Genomic DNA, 12,562 nt, shown 5'->3' on the forward strand with positions numbered 1-12,562 from the left:
AAAATACCAACAGAGATTTCACTTGCCATTAGAAATTCCACATACACAGCACCATAATATCCGTGATGCACAATATGTCTTCGTGGTCACTGGCTTTACTGAGAACACTCCTACCTTCCCATATCTTATCTTAGCTAGGAACAGGATCAAACACGTTTCCAGTCTGCCTTGCTTCCTACAGTATTTTGACCCTCTTGTGTCTATGACAAACCTGAAAGCACTCTAATATTTTTCTTTTTCCTTAAGTAATCACTTCTTTTATGGCCTATAATGCCTCATGAATCTGTAGGAATAATGTACATTTTCACAGAATCCTATGGTACCATTATTTTGCCAATTCCAACACACAAATCTCAATAAGACAAAACTTGTAATGTGCTTCACTTGACTAACTTCTTGATTTTCAGCAAATTTTGTGTGTCCTGTTCGACTTCTAGTAGACTGAATCATCCAACCACAACTGTATTTCTAGTTTTTTCCTCTCTATTATGTTGTGTAAAAATCTGCCATGCAAAATCTTGGCTGCTAACTGTTATTAGCCCTTATCAGACAGGCTACAGTAAATGGCAACATACGAACTATGAACATATGAACACAGAACATCAACAGAATTTGTTATTACGAGACAGATATCTTTCAACAGTACAAGTATTTGCAGTAATTCATACCTAGATTTGGTTCTGTATTAATTTGATCTTAAATCATGCGCTCTCACTCTGAAGTTCAAAGTGACTACTGAAAGAGGTGGTTATATCTTTTTTAACTGGTCTTAATTCAACTATCGTATTAATTATTACATACTTTAGTGGGCAGGATATATACATAATTGTATATCTCTGTGTGCACAGGGAGGTAAAAGACATCTCATGCACTGGAAAACACAGTAGTTTACAACTTATTTCAAAACTCCTGCACTGTACAAAAACGTACAAAGTCAGCATTGCACCACAGAAGATTATTTGTGCTAAGGCACAACTTTCAAGAAAGAATTCATAAGAACCCAAAAAAAGAAAATAGAAGTGATAGAATATTTAAACTATTTAAAGGTTCTACATGGAAAAGAAGCTTCACACTGACAAACTGGTTGATTTGCTATATTGTACCCCAATACACTTCAGCAGTCAAATCAAAAGTAACTCAACAATTTAGCTATTTTTCATTTATATACATTTCATCCTTTATCATCATATAAATATAATATATTTTAGATATTACTGTCAGCATGAATACTTAGGAATACTGTAAAATATACTTAAGAGAATGTCTCGCCTTTTATGTTATGTGCTTTGATGGCAATTTGAAGCTTGCTTGTTTCATTATTTTCCATCTGTTTAGTTCACAAAGCAACATAAAAAAGCAGAAATGGCAAAAGTAAATCCAGAGATAGGGTAGTACAATAAACTACTTTAAATTCCATTTATAATAACACACACATTTCCAGGGCTTTTGTGGTCTAGAACACTTTTTAACAAATTAATGGGTGAGAACAACAGAAGGGAGTGCCAAAGCAGGAGACTGATACATTAACTGTAGTATTACAGGCATGAGTGAGGCAAGACTATAGCAAGGTTCAGGACCTGTTGAAAATAAAAGGAGACCAAAACCCCAGAAAAGGTCTCAAAAAGGACAATTCCTCTTTACTGGACTTTCCTAGATCAAAACATTTATAAGAGAGAACATAATTTTCAAAGAGTACAAGAACTGAGAAGTGTTCCCTTTTCCTTCTTCACCAGCCTGTAAAGTTTTCTGTAAAGAAAACTGCTGGGGAAAAAGAATCCAGTAACCCCAGACAGCAGGAACAGTTACAGGAGTATCAAAGCAGAGAGCATAGAGTAAACCAGATTTTGGCAGGACTTCTCAACCCTGTACTCCTCAGCTGCTTGTTCTGAGTCTCTTTCCCACTGCTCTTTCCTCAAACATACTCTGCAACAGCACCCTTACATGGTTTTCTCCCCAGCACCTAACCTTGACTTCTTTCCTTGAGGGTTTCATCCCAGTTGACTTACCACTTCCTAACCTCATTTAAATAATAATAATAATAAACAACAACAACAACATTTAAGCAATATGACATCTTCTATCAGATACTGATGCTGTTAAACTCTGCCTTACATCCTCCTCTCCAGTAGCCTTATCCAATTAGACAGGAAAGTGTTGGGGGCAGAGAGACTACCTGCTGCTCGTGTCTGCAGATGAGTAACTACAGCAGGACTAACTGCTAGTCACAAGTATAGCAAGTACAGCAGGCAGTGCCAGAAAGTAAAATATAGCTACGCTAACACTGCTGGGTCTTCCATCTTACTACTAACGGAGGAGGAGCATGAATATTACTCTTCACACACGGAACCTCTGATCCCCAAAGATAAGAAACTTTTTCCTGTTTAAAACACATAATTCTTGTTACAAATGGGCTGGTAATAAAGTACTTACCTCCCTTAAAGCAATATAAACCTGAAATTAGATAAATATTTTTCTCCTCTGAAGAAGTTGCCAGAATTTTCTGCAGCTGTGACTGCTCTGAAAATCTCATCCTAACTTGTATTTTACAGTCAGATTTGTCTTAACTCCTTGGCCCCTGTAAGACTAAAAATAATATTATCTTCCCATGAAACTTAAGAAATATGATTTGTGGATATTCCACATGTACTATTTAAAACAAGCATGGCTCTCACTGGGCCTCAGGGGGCCACACAGCCCGCTCTTCATTTTCTGCCCTACAGTGACACAGATCAAGACAAGTATTTTGTGTAAAAATTCAGTTGGCCCAGACATTGCAATATGAGCAGCTTTACAAAATGTATAGTGTTCAATTAGCTCTCAACATTAAACATTCAGGATCTTAACATAAATCCAGCTTCTTACTGACTGAAAAGGAGAAACCATAACCTACAGGAAAGGTGAAGTTTTTATGTGGAAACTAAACCAGCACATTGATGGTACCTCTCCTGCTCCAAACATGACTCAGGCATTTCAGATTGCAAAGTCAAGTTTAACTCAGACCAAAGCCACATTACAGACATGTATTTTCTTTGTAACCAACACATTCAGTATTTTTATCATTACCTTTTCCTTTGTTGTTAATGACTCTTGGGTGTCTGTGGTCAGGTCCAGGGAGACCTTCATAAACTTCTCCCATGAACTACCCAACCACAACGGCATTAACTGCCTCTGTCCTACTCGCTCCCCCAAAGGAAGAAGTAGAGGGGTTTTTTGTTTGTTTTATCCAAGACATACACAAGTTATCTTAAATAAAACCAGATTTTATTAATAAATTCAGAAGTAGGAAGAAATACCACAGTAAAATTAAATAAACACAAGTTCAGCTCAGGCTGAGAAACGTTTCTGGGGGCCTGTACAGGAAAAAAAGCCTGTTGTGACCCAGCATTCAAAGAGCCATTCTAGCATACTCTTTCTTGAGCCATTTTCTTTGGCTCAGTTTCCTCCTGCTACCAAAACATGCTACTGCAAGGTCATAAGTTTTATTAATTCCCCATAGAATTTAGTTTTGTGTTTTAACAGTCTTTTCAATGCAGCTAGTTGAGTTCTTTCGAACTGGACGTAGTAAACGCATGCAGATTCAAACGTATTCTTTTCTGAGGACTGTCTTTCAGAACAGTTTGCTAAATCTTCAATACTGTGCAAAATCTGTCACAATGCAGCACAGAAAATATCAGACTAATAATGTATAAAACTATGGAACACATAAAATAATCAAAATTTACACACAAGGAACACAAGGCAGGCTAGACTGTCATAACCTTTGAAACCCCTTATGAATTCACACCACACAATGCAAGAACCAGTGCAATACATATTACAACTGGTAAGCAACACTTACAAAATGGTTTGGATGTAAATTGGAATCGCGGAGGAATGCCATTTAAAAAGGAAAGGCCAATTCTCTTGCCAAATCTAGTCAGATAACTATGTGGAATAAACAAGCTTTTTAAAGAATAGAAATAAAAAATAAATTCAACGTTTGAAGAATCAAAGTAACCTCTAAGTTATTTCCCCAGTCACCGCCCCTCTCTTTGCTTCTCTCTTTCCCACCGCACAACTTCTCTGTTTCTTACTGCCCATTCCTTCTGTATCATGAGTCTTATGTGAAATTTCCAAGAAGCATCCCTCAAACCCTTAAGCCATAGATCTGTGCCAATGAAATGAAAACAGTTAACAGTGGTCCATTGGTAATACTTTCTTCACACAAAACCCCAATTAATCTTCCCCTGCTACTGCTGCTTTAATGCATCTGTTGAAAGTGTCCAGGTCTGGCCTAAATCAGTTACCTTTGAAATGCCTGTTAGGTCACTGCAAGATGGAGGCAGGAACAAACAGGTAAAAGGTGAAAAAAAATCAGTAAAGGGAATAAGGCAATTAGATCTTGGATTTTTTTCTTTTTGCAATTCAGTATTTTAGTCTCACATACTATTTTGGAAATCTTTTTCATGGCAAATGTTACCTCAGATTGTTAAATTTAGAGATATTTTCCCAAATAAACCATTTTATAAGCTAGTCAACACACAACATTTGTCAGCCAGTATGCAGCATTTTCATTACATGGGTCAGTGTTAATAGGATTTAGAGATGCAGAAGTTATTATTCAAAGCCTTCTGGTACAGAAAGACATTCATTCGCTGAAATGTCAGCTGGAATGGTTTGTTGTACATCAAAAAGATAAGGTCTTCAAAATGTTTAATTTTAATCTTTAAAAACATCTTTGGATTTGCTCTCAAATGTTGAGGTTTGATGCCTTTTTGCTCGTGTAAAGTATAAGCAGTGGAAGCCATATGCAGGTCAATAGAAAAAAAACCCTGGGCAGTAGATCAGTTTCAAAGAGAGACTGATATATCATTCAGGATATTTTTTTCTTTTAAAAGTTTCTATTCTCTATTTAAACATAGTTCTAATAACCAAACCCTTAGCAAGAACTTAGATAATTTATCTATATTGGTTTTTACATATACACACATCCCTATATATATGTGTGTGTATATACCTGGTATACCCTCATTCCTTTCCAGTTCTATTCCTTTATTATATTTGCTTCCACTCACATCAAATAGCAGTCAAACACACACCCTGAAGAAGGTAAACTAATTGGACTGTTTAGGTTTCAGTCAGCAAGATAAAGCTATTAAAAATGAGGTAATAAGTGAACCCCAGACACTTAAATACTTCCACATTTTCAAGGCTACAAGTGACATTTGCGGGCAAGCTTTCGTTTTTGTTTCAATTTTCTGGGGGAAAGGACCCATTTCTTTCACTCCAGGTGTTAAGAATTCCAATCATTATTATGAAGTTATTATTTTAGTATCTATTTTTGAGTCCAATCATGCCAAGTGGTACTTATCTTTGGTAATGCAAGTGAGCTGATTGAAGAAACTGAAAACAGATTCTCTTAAATTCCATGACATAAGTGGAAACAGGACTATATCTATCTCAGATTGTCATATTAACATTTCGTTTATGGAATCAGAATCTTGCAGGGTGCATTCAAAATCCACATGATGTCTTGAGTGCTAAAGTTTTCAAAAGGATCTGTACATCAGCAAATAAATAGGCAATGTAAGAATACAAAGTTTGGCCACAGATGTACCAGCTAGTAACACATATCAGCTGAGGCTACTTCACCTAACAGAGTATGAAGAGAAACCAATTTCGCTTTAAGACTTTCAGACAACAGTAGCTTGTTCATCACTGTATCAAAAGAAGAAAAAAAACCCAAAGGGGGGGGGGGGGGAGGGCTTCTCTGACATCACTGCAGGCCTTTAAGATAAACAAAATTAAGCTGAAAGGTATGAGAGACCAGATGACAATCTTCTAAAACGACTGGAGCTTAGCAAGTTACGTATTGTCTCCTGCAAATAAATATTATTGTCTTCAGTATTTGCACTACAGTAACTACTGTATGCTTCTACATACCAAAGCAAACAGCAGCAACTTTATAATAATCAACCCAAACATTCTCACCAGCCTTTCCTATAAAAAGGTTCAACTTACTGTTGGTACCACAGCACTGAGTGTCCAAACCCCAGCTGTTGAAGTAGGTGTAACTGGTATAACAGACAGCAAGTTATAACTGGTGTAACAGACAACTCGTAAAAATCTGTAGAAGATGTAGTGAGCACTCAGCAGAAGAGAAACATCCTCTCTACCCACCACAAAGCACACACTTCACACATCCCTGGGGTCAGAGGAAAAATGCCAGGACTTACCCTTAAAACAATCAAAGGCACTTCCAAAAAATAAAAATGAAATAAAATTTTAAAAGAGAGAGTAGAGAAGTGTGGGCATCTGCTGTTGTCAGTACAGTCACAGGTAGATCAGAGATATTGCCGAGTAGCAGCAACAAGCACTATACACAGATCAATGGGCTTACACAAAACCTGTGTTAAAATCAAACCATGCTGAGAAGTACAGCAGCTTTTCCATTCTGGAATTCTCCCAATACCAATTTGTTTTGTTCTCTACCACTTTCATTTCACTGAGAAAGTATTGGTTGGTTACCAATGACAGTCAAAACAACGGAAGTTTTGTTTCCTGTTTCTGTTTCCCCCTTCTCTCCTCCCGAAAGGGTAACCATATGGCAGCATAAAAGCATCAAATACTGTTTTTTTTTTTTATTTTGTTTGGGACTTATCACATGAGTGTCCAGTTGTACAGCAGGCCATTCAGCCAAGCCAATCTGTTCTTTCTGCAATTTACATCGCTATATTGAGAAATCTTTAAGGAATTGTAAAGCTAATGTGCTTTCTATTTTCCTGTTCCTGAAATGCATCATTGTATCCATTTTCCTTCTGTTTTTCACTGTGCTGTTTTCCCCTCTATTGCATATTATCTTCATCGCATTCACTCACATTCTTTCCAAACTGCTAATGATTTGTCTTCATTGTTTCTCACTCACAAGCTTTCTCTTTATTCAGTTCCCATACTCCACTTCTCACATTCTTCCTTCCATGTAAACATTTTTCTAAGTGTCAGACTTAAAATCCAGTCTCAGCTGGGTCCACAATATTATGCAGTTCTTCCAAGATCAAACAAATCGAATGTTCCATGAGTTGTGTTTTCTCTCTAGCAGAGGTATTCCTTGTTAGACTAGATTAATTTCCATGCATTACATTTTGTCCAGCACTCTGCTCTTCAAATGTAACTAAAACATCTTCAGGTTGACCACTAGCCTCAGCCTTGCTAGAAGACATTTGACATCAATGTTCATTAAATGTTTTGAACCACAAAATTTGCTGAACTGTGCTGGCTCGAGCAGTTCACAGGCTTCTGCAGTGACAGCAAAGCCTTCTCTTTCAAGGAGTTTTACTGTACATGTATAGCCACAGAGCACCTTCCCATCTGCATTTTAATTTGCAACTGTCCCAATTTCTGGTGGTCCTGGCACCCATGCACGTAAGTCCTTAAACTTCCTGGTACTGCGCTATGGTTTTGGTCAGTTTCTTGTTCTTCCAGTCTCTCACCATAATTTTCCTCCTCTATCACTACCAAACTGCGGGCACTTGTTCATTGCACGCCTTCCAACCATACAAGCTTTCTGTGGCCCCCAGTCCTCGTCTCACTTTACGTGCATGCTAGAAATAACAAGAGGCTGCTAAAAGAACTGCCAGTCCTTTTGCCCCCCCAGTAAGGAGCCTAGCACAGGCAAGGTTACTTCGAAGAGTGCCCCTACCTTGACTGTGAGCCAGAATCTAGCTGAGCCACCTAAATTTTTCCCAGTTCTGCCAACCGGTTAGAAAAAAGTTGAATTAAGTTTTCAAACACTAAGTAAGAATTCCAGTTGGGATCAGCAGCAAGATCCATGTGCCTTAAATCTTAGTCACCTATTCGAAGCCAATACTCTTCAAAAAGAAGCTGTTCTATACATGTTTAAGTAATGCTGACAATAGATGAGGCAGTTAACAGGTAAGTATGAGCTATTCAAGAATAACATTTCATCTCATTTCTGATTTTGCATTTGCCATAAAGCAGCACTTCAAAATCACAGAGGCAAGCAACGATGGAGCCGGGAGCAGGTGAACAGTGCCACATGCCATAGAAACAGTGAGGTTGTCCTGGTTTCTGCTGAGATACAGTTAATTTTCTTCTCAATAGCTGGTACAATGCTGTGTTTTGAATTTAGTATGAGAATAATGTTCATAACACGTTGATGTTTTTAGTTATTGATAAGTAATGTTTATACTAAGTCATGGACTCTTCAGTTTCATGGGCCCTGCCAGCAAGAAGGCTGGAGGGGCATGGGAAATTGGGAGGGGACACAGCAAGGACAGCTGACCTGAACTAGCCAAAGGGATACTCCATAACACAGATCATCATGCTCAGTATATAAAGCTGGGGGAATAAGGAGGAAGAGGGGAGACATTTGGAATCAACGGCGTTTGCCTTCCCAAGTAACCATTACACGGGATGGAGCTTTGCTTTCCTGGAGATGGCCAAACACTTGCCTGCTGATGGGAAGGGGTAAACCAGCTCCTTGTTTTGCTTTGCTTGCGTGTGCAGCTTTTGCTTTACCTATTGAACTGTCTTTACCTCAAGCCATGAATTTTCTCACTTTTATTCTTCCAGTTCTCTCCCCCATACCACCAGGGGGGAGTAAGCAAGTGGCTGCATGGTGCTTAGTTGCTGGCCGGAGTTCAACCATGATAGAGGTGTTAACATTTTACAGTATCTAATAGCACAAGATGATAGAGCTGTTAAATAATAGGCAGTCTCTGCCAGGAAGAAAGCCACAAAATGCTTCCTGCACAGGAAATTGAAAAGGATGGTCTGAAAGCGTACTTGAAACACCCAGAAGAATCACAACATTGAAAGCTAGTCCTGTACTCAGATTGACCAAAGAATTTGAGTAAAATCCCAATCTTTCCCTCTCAGTGAGGGAGAACTCGGCAGACATACACAAACTCAGAATCACCTGTGAAGACTAATGTGATTATGTTGAATAAGATCAGCAGAAAATTCTTCCACTGTAAAACCCTGGAGTCATTTCTTGCACATCATGTTTCAGAATGCTCCCCCTAAGCTTTCTAATACAGTCTGCCATCTTACGCATCACAAGTGAGATGAAAACAGTTTCTCAAAGGATGCAGCCTGACCAGCCTTGCAGCTGGCAAGCTTGCAGAGCCACAATGGAAGGGAGCTCATTTTTCTCCATCAGTAAGTATGCTCAGCGACAGGGTAGACTACAAAGTGTTAAACCTAATATCAGATCTACCTAGAAAGCAAGAAGGCAGGAAATAAATGCAAGTGTATCCAAAACTGCTATATCAAAACCACTGGGCAACCACTTTATCCATCAAATAACTACCTTATAAATATATCCATCTGTTTCAAAACCAAAGTAAAAATATTTCAATAAATTTTAAAGTGTAAGAAGAGGAGCTTTATTTACCCACTTCCCTTGAAAAGAAGTGACCCCTTCACCAGCAAGTGAACTAAAATTGTTATTGTAATCTATCAAGCATTCCTTGTTCTTCAATAACAAAGCTGCTGTACATAAACGACACAGCTTGCCTACTACATAGCAGCACAATATATGTTAGTAGCTTGTGGGTTTTCTCATACATGCAAATTTTCCATCTCACTGGAAAATTTCATTTTCATCTGAATTTAATTACATAATAATGAACTTCTGCCCTTACATAACTTGTTGGCCTGAAGTTGCTGCAGCTATCTGCCAAGTATAATGAAATTTTACAAATGCTTTTTAAGAGAGAATGTGTCATATAACAGTATTAGACCTTAGGAAAAAAAAAAAAGTTGAATTTTGCCACATCAGCTTAGAAAAGGAAAAGAGATGGAGAATCTTTGAGGAATGCTGTGCTTGCTGATGCACCAGAAACTACTGGGAAGACTACCTCATGTACTGTTCAAAAACTTTTGCATCACTTTCATAATTTTTCAAGTTCTGTAACTAAAATATCTGTAACAAGAACAGATTGTAGTCCTGAAGCCTCTACACTTAAGTTTCATATGTAACTTACTTTTTTTATTTATTAAACACTGCATGGAAAAGAGAAGAAAACAGAAAAAAGCCTATTACATTTTCAATGTTACTTAAAAGCAAAAGTAAGCACAAGCTTTTAGTCTCCATGGCTGACTTTTCATAATACTAGAAAAATTGAAAAAGAGAAACTAATACCTTGCTTTTCAGTCACATATACACACGTATATCCACTAGTGGAAAATCAAAAACTTACAGGAATCAGATGTTAACAAGTGACTTTGTTTTTCAGATCCAGTCAAAAAATCCTATACTGCATACAGATAATCATGTCACAGTCAGCACAGACGAGAAGAGCAAAGCCTGTAATCGATACAGTAGTTTCCAACAATACAAATAAACTGCTAACTTGAAACAATGGTGACCTCTAACCACTTAGCAATCATATCTCAAAGAGGCTTAATTTGACTTTTTGCTGCATCCAACTGAAAAAAAACTCATGGTGCTTTTAAACTTTGATTCTTACCAGTTACTTCCATGCTTATTGCTTAATGTAATAAAATTAGTTAGAATTGCTCTAATATCCAACTAGGGAAAAAATCCCGAAATTTTCTCAGTAAACAAAAATTTGTTCTACAACATTAAGTGCACTTATGCAGAAAGATAACAATGTCGTCTTGATGCTTACCCAATCATTGCGTTTTCTTTAATCTGGCCTTCTGTGCCATTTACCATTGGCTCTTGATTTCTGTTTTCCTTCTCTGAAGCATCACTCGAGAGGCCCAATAAAGCTCGTACTCGTTTTGACTTCACATCCAGTATCGTGTCAGTGTAGCCCACTTCTTGCAGATACCTGTAGGAACAGAACTCATGCTAATCTTCAATGCACATCTCACTTCATCAGAACAGTAAATGAAAACTGTTCCCTAAACTCATCTTCAACCCCTTAGCTTAGCAAAGTATAGTGTTGTCCTAATGAAACATGCTTATAAATCATCCTGTACCAGCTGCAGAGGAATCGCCTCTTGCAGTACCAGCCTCTACAGTCACTGGGGAGGAAAAAAAAAAAAAAAAAAAATCAAAGAGCCTAGCAGTCAGAGGTTATACAATACGTTATTCATTCATTTACTAAAATGGATGGAAAAGCATTTTCAATTAAAATATTTATAACTGGCTTATAAAAATCACCACAGTTGCATGTACCACATGGTCATTTTATTCTTCAACACATGGAAACTACACATGAAACCTTACAAGAAGTACCAGATATGTTCCGTATGCAAGCATTATCAGAAGCATAGAAAACAGAGAGTATTAAACAACTTCTGTAGCTGTAGCTACTAGTAAGAGTTGTTATAACCCATTAGGTTTGACAAAATCTTTGTCTTGCCTTTTCCTTATTCTGCAATGGACCTTCGAAATATTGATTTGTCTTGCATATAAGGGCTGGGCAGCAAGAATCCAGGACTAGTTTCTATGAAAATCTCAAGGTCTACACTTGGCTCTTTCATCAACATGCCATATTGCTTTTGGAAGAAACACGGGAAAATAATGAAGGGGGGGTGGGGGTAGAAGTAAAAACTGGTCTCTGCCCTCTCCTTTAGAATATGGAGTTAATACCACTCTCTTCTCTGGAGCACCGGCCTGATTTAATGGTCAATATTGTAGAGGACTCTGAAGAAGGGAAATGCTACTTTACAATAACAGCTGTTACAAATTAAAGGACATGCAGTAGGAGAGAAATACTGGTTGTTGACTACACAAAAATTAAACAAGTCACCTAGGCAAAACAGAGTCCGTCAGTAATACACACTCTGTATTCAGTACTGTGACATTTGCTTATGAACTGCGCTGAAAAGGAATTACTCGTCTTCATAATCATTGTTCCAAATCAAGACCACTTATTTACACTTATTCAATATACATGTGAAGATCTGAGCTCTTGTAAAAGAAAAGCATGTACCATCCAACAGACATATTTAGTTTTTGTGTACTTCCTTGTAAAAAGGTCCTTTAATGTAATCTCCAGACTGTTTTTACTGTCTCCTCTCATTTAAGCCTCTGTAACACACCAAAAAAACATTAGAAAGCAAGAGTTTTGCTAGCTGAAGATCTTCGAATCTAACTACCAGCACATGGGACAAGGCAAACGCATGAAAAAACTGACAGCAACACTCTGATAAGAGGTCTTTAAGCAACTTCTTCAATTCGAATCCAGGGTTGTTACCAAGGCAAAAAAAAAAACCCTACGTAAAACTGTGACCAAGTATTTTGAAAATTAATTCATTATGACCATAATTCAAAAACTAGTTTAGATTAACAGATATTTGCTTCATTGAGATGAACTGAGAATTAAAATCTAGTCTTCTGGATATTAAGTCTTTTCTGCACCACAAGCAAGCTAAAATAAAATATACCCTGCTCCAACACCAGTTATTTTTATTTTACATAGCTCTTAACAGAATTACTTGTGTGTGTTGGCTTTTAATTGCAAAAAGAATTGCAAGGTGTCATGACCTACTGTTCTCCCAAGCAGATTGTTTTACTACACTCAGTGAAAGAAAAGCAAAGGAGATTAGGTGTTTGTGATTTGACAAAGCTTCTCATCTGAAGTTC

The 12,562-nt window shown here is 37.6% G+C and overlaps 1 protein-coding gene across 5 annotated transcripts in view; it reads right to left on the bottom strand.

The window, feature by feature from the left end:
* The window catches only part of STRN (striatin), a 74,519-nt gene that overhangs the window by 36,013 nt on the left and 25,944 nt on the right, over window positions 1-12,562 (bottom strand). For all 5 annotated transcript variants that reach the window (XM_080408928.1, XM_080408927.1, XM_080408926.1 and 2 more), the window contains exon 5: window positions 10,635-10,799. In XM_080408928.1, the coding sequence (XP_080265054.1) occupies window positions 10,635-10,799 (165 nt within the window). The remainder of the gene's footprint in view (window positions 1-10,634; window positions 10,800-12,562) is intronic.

This window comes from Falco punctatus (assembly GCF_963210335.1).
Source record: "Falco punctatus genome assembly, chromosome: 12".
Taxonomy (NCBI): domain Eukaryota; kingdom Metazoa; phylum Chordata; class Aves; order Falconiformes; family Falconidae; genus Falco; species Falco punctatus.